At 42.0% G+C, this 21,774-nt stretch overlaps 1 protein-coding gene across 1 annotated transcript in view; it reads right to left on the reverse strand.

Moving 5' to 3' along the window:
- Positions 1-873: 873 nt before the first annotated feature.
- tm9sf3 (transmembrane 9 superfamily member 3) overlaps positions 874-21,774 on the reverse strand; it is a 148,134-nt gene continuing 127,233 nt past the window's right edge. Inside the window, exons 14-15 of the mRNA XM_072582943.1 lie at positions 18,183-18,259; positions 874-2,247 (exon numbers count right to left, since the gene is read on the reverse strand). Coding sequence (XP_072439044.1) covers positions 2,180-2,247; positions 18,183-18,259 — 145 coding nt within the window. The 3' untranslated portion in view covers positions 874-2,179. The remainder of the gene's footprint in view (positions 2,248-18,182; positions 18,260-21,774) is intronic.

A 21,774-nucleotide genomic window follows, 5' to 3' on the forward strand; every position in this document is an offset into this window, starting at 1 on the left:
AAAGTCTTTTTCCTGTGGTTGGGGAGTCCAGAACTAGACAGCATAGGGTTAGGGTGAGAGGGGAAAGATAGAAAAGGGACCGAAGGGGCAACTTTTTCAGGCAGAAGGTGGTACATGTATGGAATGAGCTGCCAGAGGAAAGTGGTGGAGGCTGGTACAATTGCAACATTTAAAAAGTAGCTGGATGGGTATATGAATAGGAAGGGTTTGGAGGGATAGGAGCCGGGTGCTGGCAGGTTGGACTAGATTGGGTTGGGATATCTGGTTGGCATGGATGGGTTGGACTGAAGGGTCCGTTTCCGTGCTGTACATCTCTATGACTCTATCCCCACTCCCTATTTTCTGCCAGTCAGCCAATCCTCTATCCATGCCAGTATCTTGCCCCTAACACAATGGGCTTATCTTATTTAGCAGCCTCCCATGTGGCACCTTATCAATGGCCTTCTGGAAATCCAAATAGATCGCATCCACTGGCTCTCCTTTTTCTAACTTGCAAGTTACTTCCTCAAAGAATTTCTAACAGATTCTAAGAGGTTTAATTCCCATAGCAACTGAAACCACCAATGGAAGCCCTGCCTTTTCAACCTTGCCTGATGTGTGGTGACCCTCAAATTAAACTCACCACCAATTATCGCTAATGAATTAATGAATGTAAAGTCCCTCTGGAACTATGGCAAGTTTACCACTTTACTTTTCACCTTCACTGGTTCTTCCTTTCGTTGTGTTATAATAAGGCCTCAACCCTGTCAAACACCACCATGTTTTCCAGCAACACTCTTTATGGGTGAGATTTGTAATACCAAAGATCTATTTCTCATGGTATCAGTTTGTATTCTGTGAGCAACCATTTCACTTTAAGGAGGACAGCAAATCTTATGTCTGAAAAGTTTTTATTGTTTTCATTATTCCTGAACATTCCTTCAAGCAGTAACGCTCCAGATGATGCACATGTTGAGTGCTCAGGTCGGATTAACAAAATTTTAGGTCCTAAATTACAACTTTGTTGAGCCTTCAGAGACAGAATTGGAAAAATACTAAAGAAGTCAGAGTAACGTCCACACGTATAATGGAGATACCATTTTCATGCAATGGCAGGCAAGATGTAAAAAGCCACCCAAAAAATTGTCACACATTTATACACCAAATTAATTTGTTATCAGAAAAAGTACTATGTAATAAATCTGTACATCCAAATAAATTTGGGTTCTACGCCTAAAGTTACATTATAAGGTTATATACATTTATTACCCCCTTTCATATTATCTTAAGTAAAGCCTTCATTCCCACCGCAACATAAAACAAGACTAAGCTGCAAGACTAACTCTTGGAGAGAAGGAAAACAAAAACAAAGAAAAATCAGTTTATACGCCCAATTAAAATATTTCACTTAGATCTTTCTAATAAAAACCATTAACAGACCACCAGCCTTTCAAAATGCATACTCCCAGTTTGTTTTATATGCTAACTACTGTGAATTTCAGTGCAGATGATCATCTCTGTCCTTAGTCTTCACTCTTTGGATGGACTGAAGCTGAGAACTAATTTATAACATATCACAGACTTGGCTTTTAGATACAGATATTGAGTTGGTCCAATTATAATCATGACTGATGTGCATCCTATTACTGAAGATAGTATATAAACTGTATCAGATTTACAAATTAAAATAAATGCAATAAGCTCCCATTGATAAAGTACAAAAACATAGCAGTTTGGGTAACGGTCACAAAAACCAGAATGGTCAGTTTTTCCAATAGCCACCTCTCTGATCCACTTGAAAGGTAACTATCTCAGCATGGAGGCTTGAATAACTTTAAACTAGTCAGATTTTTCCCTCCTCAATGGAACAAATGATTTTAAATAAACTGTTTGTCCTCTTCATTGAAGAGAGCTAGTCTATTCTTCATTAATAAGCTATGTTTTATGTGGGAAGATTAGCACTGTATTGTAGTAATGCTTACTGCATATAATCCAAGCGTTTTGCTGAACAGTTGGTTAAAGCAGTCAATACGAGCTCAGGATCAAAGGAAACAAATGTTGCTTTAAGCTTCCATGAATGGAACCCACACTTTACCCAGTGTTAACCCAATGTCTCCTTGCAGTTTAAACTGTGCAAGTTCCAGCTGAATGAACAAAAAGCAGTAAGTGATCCTCAGCTCCCTGGGAGTCTGGCCTTCCATTAGTCAATTTTCACATTGGTGTAGATCTTTCGGACAAAGGCACTTGTTCCCATATAACCAACAGCACCTGGAAATAAAGAACATTGTTTTGCAGGATGAGTACATACTTTTATACAACATCTGATGAAAAATTAACCTTTGTATGCCTTGTGGAAGCAGCACACTGCTACATACAGACATGCAAAGTTTGCAATCTGATGGATTGGAGGAGAAAGAACAGCCAATGTTGTCCATTTCTGATGCTTACCCACCTGAATAAGATCCAGGCACAAGGGCAATGATGGGTGGAGGGAACCTGATGCCTGATGCTGCCAAGATCAAATATATGCCCACACTCAAGTATGCATTTTACAATGCAAAAACGCTCATTTACACAAGGCACTAGATTTGTCAATGGAATCCCACAGCAACTATTTTAAAAATAAGACATTGAATAGAGCACTGGACAAAGACTGGTTGCAGCATGGGTTCATTTTACTTTGTTAAGTGACTGCCTACTCCAGTAATATTTGCCAATAAGCTGATCAAATGCTCACGTGTTATTTTCAGCTGAGAATGCAATGGTACCATTTTGTTTCATGCCAACACTGCAACTTTCAGTTTCCATTTTGGTGTCTAAAATCATTCATTAATTATAACAAAAACAATTGAGTTGAAAGTGCAGGCTAAATGTACAACTGATAATGTTGAAGATCATAGGACATTCTTGAAACGTGCCAAGAATTTTCAAGTCACTGATGGTTCATTTCTTGCAGAATTAAGAATGCTGGCTTACCATCTTGTCAAAAGTAAATAAGGATCCAAGAATTTGCAAAGGGACTCTCATCGGCAGCAGCGAGTGAGTCCAGTGTGGACTCCAAGGTGACCCCAGCGCTTCAGCATTGACGTGGTGGTCCTACTGCTGATTCATGCCTGCTGTGACTTTCAGTTCCTGGTGCTGCCTGCGCCCAGCATAGGCTCATGGCAGCGACAGTCACGTTTGGGCCAGGGCAGTACCCAGCAGCATCAGTGCCAGCTGCATTCACAAGATCCAGCAAGGATGCCGGTGGAGGGGAGATAGCACTGAAGAGTAGGGCAACTCTCAGCCCAGCAGCAGTGGCACAGCGAGAATGGTGGGGCACTGAACAAGGAGGACTGGAAAGTTGAACACTATTTCTTTCTTTTTCTTCCTTAGTGTTCTATCTTTTGGTGTTTTGAGGAGGAATTGGACAGTGACAACACAATGAAACACTTCTCGCTTTGCAACAAAATACATGTGACAATAAATAAGTCAAACCAAATTAATTTGTGGAAAGATAGGGATACTGCTCCATGCAACTTGACTGGAAAGCACGACCAACATGAAGGAAATTAAAAGCTGTGGGGCTGGTCGACACAAATGAGGGACACAGAGGAGCTGAAGGACGAAGGTGATCAGCATACTGATACATACACAGGGAAAAAAAAGACAAATGGGGTGGGGGGGGGTGGTGTGGAGAAGAAATCTCTTGCAGGAAGGAACAAATCATTTGCAGGAGGCAGCTAGCTTTCTGGTTGGGAAGAAAAGAAGGCAGGAGCTCCAACTGATACCGTGCAAGCAGGCTAATAAAAATTTAACATCGCGTGAACTCTAAAAGAACTCCGATCGTAGAGAGGTGAATGTTTTCCCAGAATAATTTGAACCAGGGTGTTATTGGTTGTTCAGTTCAAAAGGAAATCTGGGAAGTTATATAATCAGGATTGTCACAGCTAGAGGAACAGTGTGTTTGTAGAAGTGATGATTATTGCACCCAATCAACTCAAAGTGAAAACTGTTGTCCATTGGGCCCTTGAACTGCATGAATTAAGAAAATAACAAATTGAGGAACAAACTAGCTGCATCATTGGACGTGTGTTCAGGGAGTGATCTGGTGGCACGATGCATCTTTGTATATTGACGATTTACATTTATTTGAAGCATCATTACCCTGTTCATTCATGTGTAATTTGCACTGGTTTGGATTAGTGTTAAAGTAAAGGCTGTAAACAATGAAATCCTTTGGCAAGTTCTTCATTTGAAGGGTCAAGTAAATTGGCTAGTTTGGTTTACAATGAGATCATTTATGAGGTCACAATATTATTGATGTTGAATATTCTACATTGAAGTGTTCTTGGTTTCACACTGCAGCTCAAATGATTGCATTGCTTATAAAGTTGTAAAACATTTTTCATAGCATGACAACATCACTGGCTCAACCAGCATTTATTGACCATCCCTAATTGCCCAAGGGATAGTTAAGAGTTAAGCAAGGAGTCACAGCAAAAACTTGGGTCTGGAGTCACATGTAGAGCATACTGGGTATGGTCCCATGCAAGGGATTATTTATACGAGATTGGAGCTCATGAAGTTAGGAGTAATATAGTAGGAATATAAAGAGGAGCAATAGGCCAATTAGTCTCAGGGGAGGTTCCAATATGCAGCATCATCATGATGATTCTGCAACTTTATTCTCTATCTCTTACTACCTTTGATTGGTTCATGTAAACCTCTCTCAGACTGATATTAGATCAATCATTATTTGCAGAGGAGAATTCTAAAATTTGAAATAGTCTTCATAATTAGAGTTTCCTAATTACACTGCTAAAACATTTGGCTTTTTTTGGGATTACGAACTCTCAACCAAGCCTCCCCAATCAGCTGCACTCCTTAATATCCTGAAAGCATCCCTCAACCTTCTACGTTCCAAGGAATATAAAGCTAATTTATGTAAATACTCAAGTTATCTAATTCAGGTGAACTTATGCTGTATTCCTCCAACGCCAATCTCTGTCACCTAAAGTGTGGTGTCTAAAACTGCTCAGACAACTCAATATTTGAATAACGTTATTACAGCTGAAGCATCTCTCCTTCTGTTATGTCGTGTTCATAGATGTGAAGGCCAGCATTCCATTATTTTTGATGCGTTTCTGTTCCCGTCTATAACATTTAATGTACCTGAACTCCAAAGCCTCTTTGCTCCTCCACTGTTTTTAGCTATTGATCAAGTACTCCATACATTTTAGGTCCCACGTGGATTACTTTTAATTTGCTTACTTTCAAATCCATTTGAATTTTTTCCAATCACTTATGACATCAATAATTCTTTGTAAATTCATACCACAGATTAGGTTAATGGATAAAACAGAGAATCACATTGCCAGACTGCAACTAACAGGAAAATGCAAGAATTGCTGCTTGGGTCCCAGCTATTTATAATCTATCAATGAGGGGGGAGAGTCAAGTGTACTGTATCCAGGCTTGCTGATGAAGCTAAGTAAGTGTGAAAGTGGGTGGCAAGGACACAAAGAGGCTGCAATGGAATGTAGGCAGGTTTATATGAATGGGCAAGATCATGGTAAATGGAATATAGAGTGAAATGATCCACTGTGAAGAACAGATTTCTTTTGTTTAAAATGCTGATGGAGAAATTCAAAGAGACGCGTGTCCTTGCACAGGAATCTCAAAATTAATATGTTGGTACAGCAATCAAGGAGGAAGATAATGGCATATTATCCGATAATAGAAGCAGATTAGGGTACGACAGTAAAGACGACTTACAGATGCTGTACAGGGCCTTGGTGTGTCCACTTCTGGAATACTGCATACAATTCCAGAATTTGGGATCACAGCCTCAGAACGAGGGGTTACATTTACAATTAACTTGATAGAGGTTTATAAGATGATCAGAGGAATAGATAGACAGTCAGAAACTTTTTCTCCGGGTACAACAGAGTGTTACAAGGGGACATAAATTTAAGGTGAAGGGTGGAAGGTAGAGGGGAGTTGTCAGGGGTGGGTTCTTTACCCAGAGAGTGGTGGGGGCATGGAATGCTCTGCCCGTGGGAGTGGTAGAGTCAAAATCATTGGCGACCTTTAAGCGGCATTTGGATAGGTACATGGATGGGTGCTTAATCTAGGATAGAAGTTCGGCACAACATCGTGGGCCGAAGGGCCTGTTCTGTGCTGTATTGTTCTATGTTCTAATTGTGATTCTGTGGGATTCCCATTTCTCGAGAACTGCAGGTAGTCAGTTGTTGAGTACATTCAAACGAGAGGCAGTCAGATTTTCAGAAACTAAACAAAAAGGGACATCACGCAGGAAGGTGCTGTTCAGGTAGAACAGCCTTAATGAATGATGAAACAGAGCTGTGGGACTGAATGGTGCACCCTGCTCCTAGTTATTAAAAGCTTATGTACATCATAAACATGGAGTGTGCAATCTTCATCCTGGTTACCAGCAAATCTGCGTGTTTTGGCTTGCTGCAGGTTTTTTCTCAATTTAGTGAAACTGTCCTTTTATTATCCTTTCCAAAATGACCAACTTCACATTTTTCCACATGTATTCCATGTGCTAACTTTTTGCCCATTTACTTGACCTATCAATATAGAGTCAGAGTCATAGAGAGGTAAGCATGGAAACAGACCCAACTTGCCCATGCCGACCGGCTAGCCCAAACTAATATCCCATTTGCCAGCACTTGTCCCATATCCCTCTAAATCCTGCCTATTCATATATCTATCCACATGCCTGTTAAATGCTGAAATTGTACTAACCTCCACCACTTCCTCCGACAGCTCGTTCCATACATGCACCACCATGTGTGAGAAAAAAGTTGTCCCTTTTATATCTTTCCCCTCTCACCCTAAACCTATACCCTCTGGTTCTGGACACTCACACCCCAGGGAAAGATTTTGTTTATTTATCTTATCCATGACCCTCATAATTTTATAAACCTCTATAAAGGTCACCCCTCAGCCTCCGAAGCTCCAGGGAAAGTAGCGTCAGCCTATTCAGCCTCTCCCCATAGCTCAAATCCTCCAACCCTGGCAAAATTCTTGTAAATCTTTTCTGAACCCTTTCAAGTTTCACAACATCCTTCCACTAGGAAGGAGACTTGAATTGCACACGATATTCCAAACGCGGCCTAACCAATGTCCTGTACAGCCGCAACATGACCTCCCAACTCTTTTACTCAATGCTCTGACCAATAAAGAAAAGCATAGCAAATGCCTTCTTCACTATCCTGTCTACCTGTGACTCTACTTACAATGAGCTCTGAATCTGCACTCCAAAGTCTCTTTGCTCAGTAACACTCCCTAGGACCTTACCATTAAATATATAAATCATACTCTCATTTGCTTTTCCAAAATGCAGCACTTCACATTTATCTAAATTAAACTCCTGTTGGCCCATCTGGTCAAGATCCCATTGTAATCTGAGGTAACCTACACCTCCAATTTTGGTGTCATCTGCAAACGTACTAACTATACCTCTTATGTTCACATTCAAATCATGTGTATAAATGAGAAAAATATAGTGGACCCAGCACTGATCCTTGTGGCACTTCACTGGCCACAGGCCTCCAGTCTTAAAAGCAACTCTCCACCATCACCCTGACTTCTACCTTTGAGCCAGTTTTGTATCCAAATGGCTAGTTCTGTGCATTAGATGTAACTTTGTCAACCAGTCTCCCACAGGGAACCTTCTTAAATGCCTTACTGAAGTCCATATAGATGCTGTCCATCGCTCTGTCCATCAATCCTCTTTGTCACTTCTTTAAAAAACTCAATCAAGTTTGCATCTCTCTTTAAGCCGTCTGTACGTCTCTTGTAACTCAACTTTACACCTATTTTTCTGTCATCGGTATATTTATTGACAGCATATTTGCTTCCTTGCTCCAAGTTGTTAATATATATGGTATAACGGCTGCAGAAAGGAAGTTTGAGGGGGATCTGCCTCTGGAGGTAGTATGGGCTGAAGTCAGAAATAGGAAAGGTGCAGTCACCTTGTTGGGTGTTTATTATAGGCCCCCCAATAGCAGCAGAGATGTGGAGAAACAGATTGGGAAACAGATTTTGGAAAGGTGCAGAAGCCACAGGGTCGTAGTCATGGGCGACTTCAACTTCCCAAATATTGATTGGAAGCTCTTTAGATCAAGTAGATTGGATGGGGCGGTGTTTGTGCAGTGTGTCCAGGAAGCTTTTCTAACGCAGTATGTAGATTGTCCAACCAGAGGGGAGGCCATATTGGATTTGGTACTCGGTAATGAACCGGGACAAGTGGTGGGCTTGTTAGTGGGTGAACATTTTGGTGATGGCGACCACAATTCTGTGACTTTCACCTTGGTTATGGAGAGAGATAGGTGCGCACAACAAGGAAGTTTTTACAATTGGGGGAAGGGAAATTACGATGCTGTAAGACAGGATTTGAGGAGCATATGTTGGGAGCATAGGCTGTCAGGGAAGGATGTGGTGGAAATGTGGGACTTTTTCAAGGAGCAGATACGACGTGTCCTTGATATGTATGTACCGATCAGGCAGGAAAGAAATGGTCGTGTGAGGGAGCCTTGGTTGACGAGGGAGGTTGAATGTCTAGTAAAGAGGAAGAAGGAGGCTTACATAAGGTTGAGGAAACAAGGTTCAGACAGAGCAGTGGAGGGATACAGGATAGCCAGAAGGGACCTGAAGAAAGGGATTAGGAGAGCTAAGAGAGGGCATGAAAAATCCCTGGCGGATAGGATCAAGGATAACCCCAAGGCATTCTATGCGTATGTGAGAAACCTGAGAATGACGAGAACGAGGGTAGGTCCGATCAAGGACAGTGGTGGGAGACTGTGTATTGAGTCGGAAGAGATAGGAGAGGTCTTGAACAAGTACTTCTCTTCAGTATTTACGAACGAGAGGGACCGTATTGTTGAAGAGGAGAGTGTGAAACGGACTGATAAGCTAGAAGAGATACCTGTTAGGAAGGAAGATGTGTTGGACATTTTGAACAACTTGAGGATAGACAAGTCCCCCGGGCCTGACGGGATATATCCTAGGATTATGTGGGAAGCAAGAGAGGAAATTGCAGTACCGTTGGCAATGATCTTCTCGTCTTCACTGGCAACTGGGGTGGTACCAGGGGACTGGAGAGTAGCGAATGTTGTGCCCCTGTTCAAAAAAGGGAATAGGGATAACCCCGGGAATTACAGGCCAGTTAGTCTTACTTCTGCGGTAGGCAAAGTAATGGAAAGGGTACTGAGGGATAGGATTTACGAGTATCTGGAAAGACACTGCTTGATTAGGGACAGCCAGCACGGATTTGTGAAGGGTAGGTCTTGCCTTACAAGTCTTATTGAATTCTTCGAGGAGGTGACCAAGCATGTGGATGAGGGTAGAGCAGTGGATGTAGTGTACATGGATTTTAGTAAGGCATTTGATAAGGTTCCCCATGGTAGGCTTATGCGGAAAGTCAAGAGGCATGGGATAGAGGGAAATTTGGCCAATTGGATAGAAAACTGGCTAACCGGTCGAAGGCAGAGAGTGGTGGTAGATGGTAAATATTCAGCATGGAGTCCAGTTACAAGTGGAGTTCCGCAGGGATCAGTTCTGGGTCCTCTGCTGTTTGTAATTTTTATTAATGACTTAGAGGAGGGAGTCGAAGGGTGGGTCAGTAAATTTGCAGATGATACAAAGATAGGTGGAGTTGTGGACAGTGAGGAGGGCTGTTGTCGGCTGCAGAGGGACTTAGATATGATGCAGAGCTGGGCTGAGGAGTGGCAGATGGAGTTCAACCCTGCCAAGTGTGAGGTTGTCCATTTTGGAAGAACAAATAAGAATGCGGAATACAGGGTTAATGGTAGGGTTCTTGGTCAGGTGGAGGAACAGAGGGATCTTGGGGTCTATGTACATAGATCTTTGAAGGTTGCCACTCAGGTGGATAGAGTTTGTAAGAAGGCCTATGGAGTATTATCGTTCATTAGCAGAGGGATTGAATTCAAGAGTCGTGAGGTGATGTTGCAGCTGTACAGGACTTTGGTTAGGCCACATTTGGAGTACTGTGTGCAGTTCTGGTCGCCTCACTTTAGGAAAGATGTGGAAGCTTTGGAGAGGGTGCAGAGAAGATTTACCAGGATGTTGCCTGGAATGGAGAGTAGGTCGTACGAGGATAGGTTGAGAGTTCTCGGCCTTTTCTCGTTGGAACGGCGAAGGATGAGGGGTGACTTGATAGAGGTTTATAAGATGATCAGAGGAATAGATAGAGTAGACAGTCAGAAACTTTTTCCCCGGGTACAACAGAGTGTTACAAGGGGACATAAATTTAAGGTGAAGGGTGGAAGGTATAGGGGAGATGTCAGGGGTGGGTTCTTTACCCAGAGAGTGGTGGGGGCATGGAATGCGCTGCCCGAGGGAGTGGTAGAGTCAGATTCATTGGCGATCTTTAAGCGGCATTTGGATAGGTACATGGATGGGTGCTTAATCTAGGATAGAAGTTCGGCACAACATCGTGGGCCGAAGGGCCTGTTCTGTGCTGTATTGTTCTATGTTCTATACTTATATATATTGTGAACAGATGCGATCCCAGTACTGATCCCAGTGGAATTCACTGGTTACAGGTTGCCAAACTGAAACAAACTATTAGTCCCATTTGCTATTTCCTGCTCATTAGCTCATTCTCTATCCATGTCAATATACTACCTCCAACAGTATGTGCTCTTATCTCAACTTAAACTTTTGTGAGGCACCTTGTTGAACACCTTCTTGAAGTCCAAACACAATGCATGTACCTCTGCCCTCCTATCCACTGTGGTTGAGAGATCTCGGAATATTCTAATAAATAGGTCAGACACCATCTCCCTTTCATGAAACTATGTTGATCCTGCTTGATTAAATTATGATTTTCTAAATGTGCTATTACTTTCTTAATAATTGATTCCAACTTTTGTCCAACAATAAATGTTAGGTTAATCAGCAGACAGTTACCGTCTTTATGCCTCCCTCCATTTTTGTATAGGGAGTTACACTGGCAGCCTTCCAAACTTGTGGTACTTCTCCAGAATCCAAGGATATTTAGAAATTACAACCAATGCATCCATTATCCCTGCAGTTTACCTCTTTCATGATCCTGGGATGGAAGTCTTTAGAGCCAGAGGACCAGCCTGTCTTCAGTTCCATCAGTTTGTCTAACACTACTTCTAGATGGTACTCAATTTCTCCTCTGTATTCTTCAGCATTAATGGGATGCTTGAAGTATCCTCCACAATAAGAATCGATGCAAAACATCTGTTTTAACTGCTCTGATGTTTTCTTGCTCCTCATAACTCTCACCCCAAATTCATTCTCAAGACCTATGTTCACTTTGACTGCTCTCTCCACCTTATACATTTCAAGAAGCTCTTATTGTCAGTTTTTATATTCCTCACTAGTTTACCATCATGCGTATTTTCTCATTATTATCTTTTAGTAAGTTTTGCTGGATTGTGAATTTAACCCAGTGTTCTGGGCTATCATTAATTTTTATATCCTCATATGCATTTTCTTTCAAATTAATACACACTTTAATCTCCTTGGTTAGCCATGGCTAGCTTATACCTCTATCAGAATCTTTCCTCTTTACTGAGATGCATTTTAGCTGAAATATATTATTTCTTGGATAGCCTGATCTGATGAAAAGCAGGTAAGAGACCATCCTCTCATTTGACTATTTAATTCACATAGAAAAACTAATTTTAACCCATTCATCTTGACCCTTTATTTTCCCCTTATGAATAGCTCAATTTGGTAAAATCCTGTATTGCTGTCAACAATCATATGGTGTACTATACAAATCACAGAGACTTTTGAATCATTGAGAAGAAAAAGAAGATTTCGATTAAACAAATCAAGGCCAGGATTAAATATATTTGAATTGCAACTTGTAATTTACACCATCACTGCCCTCCAACTCTGGATTCCCCCAACCTCAGACCTTTTCCCTGGGGTGGGCGAGTCCAAAACTAGAGGGCATAGGTTTAGGGTGAGACGGGAAAAATTTAAAGGGGGGAACCTAAGGGGCAACTTTTTCACACAGAGGATAGTGTGTATATGGAATGAGCTGCCAGAGGAAGTGGTGGAGGCTGGTACAATTACAAATTTAAATTTAAATTCTGGATCGGAAGTAAACTATCCTCTGAGGGAAGGGATTACTCCTCATCTGTCATAAATATATGACTCTGTCCCTAGATTCTCCCACAAGAGGAAGCAACTTTTCCCTATCTATTTTGTTAATTTCCCCAAGAATCTTAAATAAAAACCAAACGTTGCTGGAAAACAGAAACAAAAACAAATTTCTGGAAAAGCTCAACAGGCCTGGCACCTGTCATCATTCTACATATATGAAGAGAAAGGGTTTAGAGGGATATGGACCAAGTGTTGGCTGGTGGGACTAGATTGGGTTAGGATATCTGGTTGGCATGGACAAGTTGGACCGAAGGGTCGGTTTCCATGCTGTACACATCTCTATCCTTTCCCAATTTAGATCATCCGATAATCTGTAAAATGATGGCAGAATTAAAATGCTTATGACGGCTTAGTTCTGTTCTAATCTCTTAAAATTTGACCTGTCATAATTTCGCAGCAGGAGGTAGATAGTGAACGCTGCTAGAGACACACCAAACGTTTTATAAGTAGCTTTTATGAAGTGACAGACTTTTCTGTTCATAGAAAGAAAGGCTGATTTGCAACTTTAAACCTCAATATGAGCAAACCTGCTTTACAGCCACTTTTGTTGTGCACTTCCTGTAGTAGTGTTGGAGGTATACCTCTGGCCATTGTAAGTACAGCAAGATCCCATAAACAGCAATGTGCTCAGCATCATATTTTGGTTAAAAACCTGAAACATTAACTCTGACTTCTGTCCACAGATGCTGCCAAACCTGTTCAGCTTTTCTAGCAATTTGTGTTTTTGCTTCATATTTTGGTTATGTGCTTTCAGGGAGCAATGCTACCAAATAATCAGCGAAGTATCACAAAATTCACCACACATATACTAGGTGAGCAATAAATGCTGACATAACCAGCAATGTCGCATCCTACTAGGGAATTTAAAAAAGACCCTACGCTTAAGACCATACACATATACCTAGTATACTAGGTATATGTGTATGGTCTTAAGCGTAGGGTCTTTTTTAAATTCCCTAGTAGGATGCGACATTGCTGGTTATGTCAGCATTTATTGCTCACCCCTACTTGCTCTTGACAAGGTGGTGACAAGCTGGATTCTTGAACTCTGGCAGTCCATGTGGTGTAGGTAGACTCACAAAGCTGCTGGGGAGGGATTAGGATTTTGACCCAGTCACAGTAAGTCATTTCCAAGTCAGGATGCTAAGTAAATTTGCAGGTGGTGGTATTCCCATCCAGAACTGTGTTTTAAGGAAGGGTCACTGGACCGAAAACGTTAACTCTGATTTCTCTCTACAGATGCTGCCAGACCTGTTGAGCTTTTCCAGCAATTTGCTTTTGTTTCTGATTTCCACCATCTTCTGATTTTTATTTAAGATTCTTGGGGAAATTAACAGGATAGGGAAAAGTTGCTTCCTCTTGTGGGAGAATCTAGGACAGAGTGAGGAGTCATATATTTATGACAGATGAGGAGCAATCCCTTCCCTGAGAGGATAACGAATCCGTAGAATAGTTTACTGCAGAGGACTGTTGGGACTGCGTGATTAAGTATGTTCAAGACTGATTTTAATCTGTCAGGGATATGAGGGGAGTAAAGACAGGAAATAGGAGTTGCGAATTATCGGATTCCAGAATGGTGGAGCAGATTTATTTGGCTGAATGGCCTACTTCTGCCCCTTTGTTTTATGCTCTCAATTCTTCAGCTCACTAAAATGTGTTCTTGTAATACTGTGATAATTCTGCACCAGACTTAAAGATCAGTACATTGGTACGTGGGAAGAGTTAGTTAAGGTAGAGCGTAGAACAGTACAGCACAGTTCAGGCCCTTTGGCCCATGATGTGCCGAGCATTTATCTGAATCTAAGATCAACCTAACCTCCACACCCCTCAATTTACTGCCATCTACGCGCTTGTCCAGCAGTAGCTTAAAAGTCCCTAACGTCTCTGATTCTACTATCACCACTGGCAGATTATTGCAGAAACTGACTCACACCATTTGAAGGTAGCATGGACAGAGAACTGGATAAGGGACAGAAAACAGCTAAAGAATAAATGGGTCATTTCCAGATTGGCACACTGTTACTAGTGGGGTTGTGCAAGGAACAGTGTGTGGGTTTCAGTCATTTACAAACTACATTAATGTCATGGATGAAGGAACTGAGTAAATATAGATGGGTAAGCAAGATGAGAAACCTGTCTATTAACCTGTCATTTAACCTGTCTATACCTCTGTATCTGCAGAGAGGTATAGACAGGTTAAATGCACTTATAAGAAAGCAGCAGATGAAGCTGAGATAATTTCTGATTTTGCCAATGTAAAAGTACAATCATTTTTAAAATGGTGAATAATTGATGGTGTCTCCAAACATAGAACACAGTGTTAACATGCAAGTATAACAAGTAAACAGGAAAGGAAATGATACATTGACCTTTGCTGAAAATGGTTTGGAACACATGAGTAAAGAGGCCCAGCTGCAATTGTGCTGGACTTTGGTGAGGCCACATCCAGAGTATATTGTGTACATTTTTGTCGCCCTACCGTTGGAAGCCAACATAACCAAGGTTCACAAGAGTAATTACTGGGATAAGACAGCTGTTTAGTGCTGATCCAAAGACACCCAGATGCCCTTTCCAATCCTATCTTCTTGCACACAGTCCACAGCCATGCAGCCTATAGCACTTAAGGTACAGATCCAGGTAATTTTAAAGAGGTTGAGGTCTCTGCCTCCACTATTAATTCAGGTATCACCACCCACTGCGTAGAAATATTTTTCTTCACATCCTCTCTAATCCTTCTGCCATTTAGCTTGAATCGACGATCCCCGTTTTTTTTAAGTCTCTGCCAAGAGAAACAGGTTCCACCTGTCTACTGCAACACTCCCCCTCACAATTTTACATACCTCAATCATGTCACTCCTTAGCCTTCTTTGTTCCAAGGAAAACAAATTCCCCAGTCTCCCCTTGTAGGTACAATTCTCTAGCCATTGAAACAATCTTCCCTACACTCGCCCCAGAGCAATTACATCCTTCCTGAAATGTGGCAACCAGAACTGCACACTATACTCCAGTGTGGCCTGAGTTTCATCATGACTTTTGTCTTCTATACCTCTTTCAATGAAGATAAGCATTCTGTATGCCTACTTAATCCTACCTGTATTTCTACCTTTGCACTTGCATACCAATATCTTTCAGTTCATCTACCCTTCTCAGTATATTCCTGTTACTGTGCATTCCTTTTTACTGTTTGAGCTCCCTAAGTGCATTACCTCACACTCTGATGAGTTGAACTCCATCTGCCAGCTGACAGGAATGGACTCCCTACCCATTCGCTCAACTCATCTATATCATTTTGGAGCTTGCACCATCTTCTATACTATCCACTGCATGGCCATTTTCTGTGTCATCTGCACATTTCCCAATTGTGCCCCCCATGTTCTGGTCCAAATCATTAATGAATAAAACAAACAGCACGGGTCCCAACATCAACTCCTGCGGAACACCACTTGAAACAGCTTTCCATTCGCTAGGGCAGCTATCGGACAGCTAAATTACCCTTTATTTCCTGTTACTGATCCAAACTGACACATTACCCTGTATCCCAAAGGCTTTTACTTTTTAGACCAGTCTGTCACGTGGAACCTTGTCAAACGCTTTAGATCATAGAACAGTACAGCAGAGAACAGGCCCTTCAGCCCACGATGTTGTGCTGACCATTGATCCTCATGTAAGGTAAACCTAATGTACGAATCCGCAAATTTCTGTGACCATATGCATGTCCAGCAGTCTCTTAAATGTCCCCAATGACCTCGCTTCCACGCTCTCAACTCTCTGTGTAAAGAACCCGCCTCTGACATCTTCTCTATACTTTCCGCCAAACAACTTAAAACTATGACCCCTCGTGTTAACTATTTCTGCCCTGAGAAAAAGTCTCTGGCTATCAACTCTATCTATGCCTCTCATTATCTTGTACACCTCAATTAGGTCCCCTCTCTTCCTTCTTTTTTCCAATGAAAAAAGTCAGAGCTCAGTCAACCTCTCTTCATAAGATAAGCCCTCCAGTCCAGGCAGCATCCTGGTAAACCGCCTCTGAACCCTCTCCAAAGCATCCACATCTTTCCTATAACAGGGCAACCAGAACTGGACAAAGTATTCCAAGTGTGGTCTAACCAAAGTTTTATAGAGCTGCAACAAGATCTCACGACTTTTAAATTCAATCCCCCTGTTAAGAAAGCATATGGTGTTTTGGCTTTCATTAACAACCCTGTCCACCTGGGTGGCAATTTTAAGGGATCTATGTACCTGCACACCAAGATCCTGCTGTTCCTCCACACTGCCAAGAATCCTTTCTTTAATCCGGTACTCAACTTTCAAATTCGATCTTCCAAAATGCATCACTTTGCTATTATCCAGGTTGAACTCCATCTGCCACCTCTCAGCCCATCTCTGCATCCTGTCAATGTCACGCTGCAGCCTACAACAGTCCTCTATACTGTCAATGACACCTCCAACCTTTGTGTTGTCTGCAAACTTGCTAACCCATCCTTCAATCTCCTCATCCAAGTCATTAATAAAAATTACAAAGAGTACAGGCCCAAGGACAGAGCCCTGTGGAACACCACTCACCACTGACTTCCAGGCAGAATACTCTCCTTCTACTACCACTCGCTGACTTCTGTCAACCAGCCAATTCTGTATCCAGACAGCCAAGTTTCCCTGTATCCCATTCCTCCTGACCTTCTGAACGAGCCTACCATGGGGTACCTTATCAAATGCGGTACTGAAGTCCATATACACCACATCCACTGCTTGACCCTCATCAACTTGTCTAGTAATACCCTCAAAGAACTCAATAAGATTTGAGAGGCGTGACCTGCCCCTCACAAAGTTACGCTGACTGCATTTAATCAAGCCATGCTCTTCCAGTTGGTCATAAATCCTATCCCTCAGAACCTTTTCTAACACCTTGCAGACGACAGACGTGAGACTGACTCGTCTGTAATTGCCTGGGATTTCCCTATTTTCTTTCTTGGAGAGAGGAATTACATTTGCTTCCCTCCAGTCCTCAGGTACGACTCCGGTGGCGAGCGAGGATGCAAAGATCTTCACTAGCGGCGAAGCAATCACATTTCATGTTTCCCAAAGCAGCCAAGGACAAATCTGGTCTGGCCCTGGCAACTTGTCAATCTTAATGTTTGTCAAAATTTTCAGCATATCAGCTTCCTCAATCTCTATCCGTTCCAGCATGCTTACCTGCTCTTCAATGGTTTCATTCACTACAAGGTCCTTTTCTTTAGTAAAGACAGACGCAAAAAACTCAATTAGGGCTTCCCCTACCTCCTCAGACTCTATACTCAAGTTCCCTATGCTATCCCTGATCTGCCCAACTCTTTCTTTGATCATTCTCTTATTCCTCACATATGTGTAAAATGCCTTTGGATTCTCCCTAATCCTTCCTGACAAGCCTTTTCATGCCCCCTCCTGGCTCTCCTCAGACCATTTTGAGCTCCTTCCTCACCTGCCTGTAATCCTCTAGAGCTGAGCAAGACCCTTGCTTCCTCCACCTTACGTAAGCTGCCTTCTTTCTTTTGACGAGAAACTCCTCCGCTCTTGTCATCCACGATTCCTTTATTCTTGCCTGTCTCAGAGGGACATATTTATTCATCACTCGCAACAATTGTTCCTTAAACAGTCTCCACATGTCTACAGTGCGCTTTCCACAGAACAATTGCTCCCAGTCCATGCTTCCCAAGTCACTTCAGAAAGCATCATAGTTTCCTTTTCCCCAATTAAATATCCTCCCTTTGTGCCTGCTTTCTCCTCCTCCATAGCTATGTAGAACGTGAGGCAGTTGTGGTCACTATTACCAAAATGCTCTCCCACCACAAGATCTGACATCTGCCCCGGTTCATTGCCGAGCACCAAATCCAAAATGGCCTCTCCCCTCGTCGGCCTGTCAACATACTGAGTTAGGAAACCCTCCTGAACACACCTTAATGAAACCCATGTAAAACTCATGGATTTATCAACAATTACTTCTTAGCATTTGAATTTATCCTTAGTTTGCATATTTCCACTATACTTACCACACATGATCCCAAGTGCAGTGCTGAATACTGCCATGTATCCAAAATAGAATGCTGTTTGAAACAGTCCATACATCCTGTTGTGGGACGAAAATAAAATGTCAAGTAGCACAAATTCAATATGTAACACACAAAATTGTATGTCTTGACGTTACCACGTGTAAATGTCAACGCTCCTACAAAATTCTGCATTTTTATTCTTACATATTTAAAACATCCTTTATATGAAAGGCAAACAAGGATATCATTATACCAAAATGGAATACAAATGTAATGGCTTTTGTTCAAAAACATTAAAATTTTGAAACGAAGATGTCACAGGGCCAACGGTTTTCAGTACTGACTTGATGCAGGTACTGTTCAAACATCTGTGGACAGCTCAATGTATACAGGAATACATACAGTGGAGAGAAATGCAAAGAAATTGGTGATGTGGCATCATTGGTAGTATGAAGCATAAATGTTACATTTCAAACTTGGGTACTTGCGAATATAATTGGGTTAGACATTTTACTAAGTACATTGAGCATGCAAAAATGCAGACACTGATATAGCATCAACAGTGCATTTTGACAATAGATTTTCACAGTGAAAGAGGATAAAACATGGAAGGGAACCTGAAATTGATGTTATTGAATTTAAGCAATAGAGGCAAAGGTAATGGGAATTAAGACATTCAAATGTCTCAAACTACAGGAGTTGATTATATACCTTGGCTTGGAAATAAAGACATGGGTGAAAAATTCCAAGTTGGTTTAGTCATAATTTTTCAGGCTTCACTACATACAGGTATTACCCCTCTGTGCTGAAAACTACAACGTTGCTCAATTGCATTGGAAATCATGCACCCCTCCCCCCAATTGCCAAGTAATGACTGTCAGCAATAAAAGATAATTGCAATTTACATTTCACAAAATCCAGTGGCATTATCTTCACTGGATTTCCCTCCACAAGCATCCAGGGGTTACCACTGACCAGAAACTGGACAAGCACACCAACACTATGGCTACAAGACTAATCAAAGGCGAAGAATTGTGGTGAGTAATTTACCTTATCTCTCTCCACAAACCCTGCACATCTACGAAGCACAAGTCAGGAGTGCGATGAAGTATGTTCCACTTGCACAGATGAGTGTAATTCCAAACACACTCAAAGTTCAACATGATCAAAGACAAAGTAGCTCACTTGATTGGCAACTTGTTCACCACATTCAACATTCACTCCTTTCACCAATGCAGTGGCAACAGTGTGCACTGTCTGCAAGATGCACTGCAGCAGTTCACCCAGGGTCTTTTGACAGCACCTTCCATACCTGCAGCACCTACCAGCTCGAAGGACAAGGGCAACAGACACAAGGAAGATCACCATCTACAAATCCTCAAGCCACACACCAGCCTGATTGGAACTATGTTGTCATCCCTTCATGTCACTGGGTCCTGGAACTCCCTTCCTAACAACTATGGATGCACATACACCCAAAGGAAAGCAACTGTGCAAGAAAGCACCACCACCTTCTCCAAGGTAACTGGAGATGGGCTACAAATGCTTGCCCAGCCAATGATTCACACTTAAAGTCATAGAGATGTCCCAGGAACGAATGAGGAAACACTTAAAGGACAGTCGATATTTGGAACTTAGTATTACAGATGAGAAATATGTCATATAATGCTCACGAGTAATCAGGTAGCAACATTAAATGAAAAGTAAACCTTTTCAACTCTGGCATTCAGAGGAAACTTCCTATAGTTGCAAGGGTTTATTATCTCCAACAGAATTCATCCTGTGGAGTGATCAATGGTGACTTGATGACCCCAATATAGTCTGAACTGGCCTCCCACATTCCACCACTCTAAACTTGATATCAGCCAGAGCTCGGCTGCCTTTGCTCCTAACTCACAAGCTCTATTCACTCATCAGCCTTGTCCTCACTGACTGCTCAGCTGTTAACCTGATTAAAACACTTCCATTTTAAAATTCTTAACCTTGTTCTCATACTCTTCATAGTCTGCTCCTTTCCTATCCCTGAAATCTTCTCTGGCTCCACAACACTTCAGGTTGTAAGTTTGCTCGCTGAGCTGGTCGGTTTGTTCTCAGACGTTTCATCTCCTTGCTTGGAAATATCACCAGTGAGCCTCTGGTGAGACACTAGTGTGCTGTCCCACTTTCTATTTATGTGTCTTGTCTGTTAAGGTTGGTGATATCACTTCTGGTTCTTTTTCTCAGAGATTGGGGTCCAATTGGGGTCCAAACTGATGTGTTTATTGATGGAATTTATTGAATGCCAGGCCTCTAGAAATCCCCGTGTGTGTCTCTGTTTAGATGTGCTGTCCCAGTTGAAATGGTGTCCTCCTTCACCTCTGTGTAAGAGTACTAGTGATAGCTGGTGTCATGTCTTTTGGTGGCTAGTTCGTGCTCATGTATCCTGCCTATCTGTCTGTCCGATCTAGTGTTTGTTGCTGTCCTTGCAGGGTATTTTGTAAATGACATTCATTTTGCTGGTTGTTGGTACAGCGTCCTTTAGGTTTATCAGTAGCTGTTTCAGTGTATTGGTAGGTTGGTGGGCTATCATGATGCCAAAGGGTCAGAATAGTCTGGTAGTCATCTGTAGTGTGGCTACAGTTTCTGGGCACAATGTGCCTTCTTGTTTGGGTTTGTTGTTTAAGAATCGGCAGACTGTGTTTATCAGGTACCCACTGCTCTTGAATATACTGTACAGGTAATTTGCTTCTGATTGTTGTAGTTCCTGGGTGCTGCAGTGTGTTGTGGCCCAGTTAAATCATGTCTTGATGCAGCTCAGTTTGTGGGTGTTGGGATGGTTGCTCCTGTGGTTTGAGTATCTGGTCTGTCAGTGTTGCTTTCCTGTTGACCCTGGTCTGCAGTTCTCCACTGACTGTTTGTTCCACTGTGACATCTAGGAAGGCGAGTCTGGCATTGTTCTCTTCCTCTTTAGTGAAATTTATGCCAGTAAGGATGTTGTTAATGATATTATCGGTTTCCTCTAATTTGTTCCATTTCATGATGACAAAGATGTGATCCACATGGCAGACCCAAAGCCTGGGTTGGATCCAACCTCTGAGAAAAAGAATCGGAAATGATATCACCCACCTTAACAGACCAAGATACAAACAGAAAGCAGTACAGAACACCAGCACTTCAATGGAGGTTCATTGATGATGTTATCTAGCATGATGACGAAATGTCTGAGAACAAACCTACCGGCTCAGTGAGCAAACTTGCAACCTGAACCACAAATCTTCTCAAACATCACAAAGTATCCACATTTCTCGAATTTTGACTTCTAGCATATGCCTGTTCTGAATTGCTCCACCACTGGTGAGCTTTCCTATAAGCTGCCTGGACCTTAAGCTCTGGAACTGCCTCTGACCCCTCTTTTTTTTTTCCCCTCCTTTAAACCATGTGCTGCAATCAACCTCTTTGGCCAAGCGTTTTCCTATCTCCTATGTGACTTCACATTAGCGCTTGCTTTCTAATGTTTGTGAAACACAGCAGATCATCTTACTTACCTTGAAGACTGCAAATAATAATACTGCTGTCAATTCAATGTAAAGTGCTACTCTGACAAAATCAGACA

Source organism: Chiloscyllium punctatum, chromosome 13 (assembly GCF_047496795.1).
Source record: "Chiloscyllium punctatum isolate Juve2018m chromosome 13, sChiPun1.3, whole genome shotgun sequence".
Taxonomy (NCBI): domain Eukaryota; kingdom Metazoa; phylum Chordata; class Chondrichthyes; order Orectolobiformes; family Hemiscylliidae; genus Chiloscyllium; species Chiloscyllium punctatum.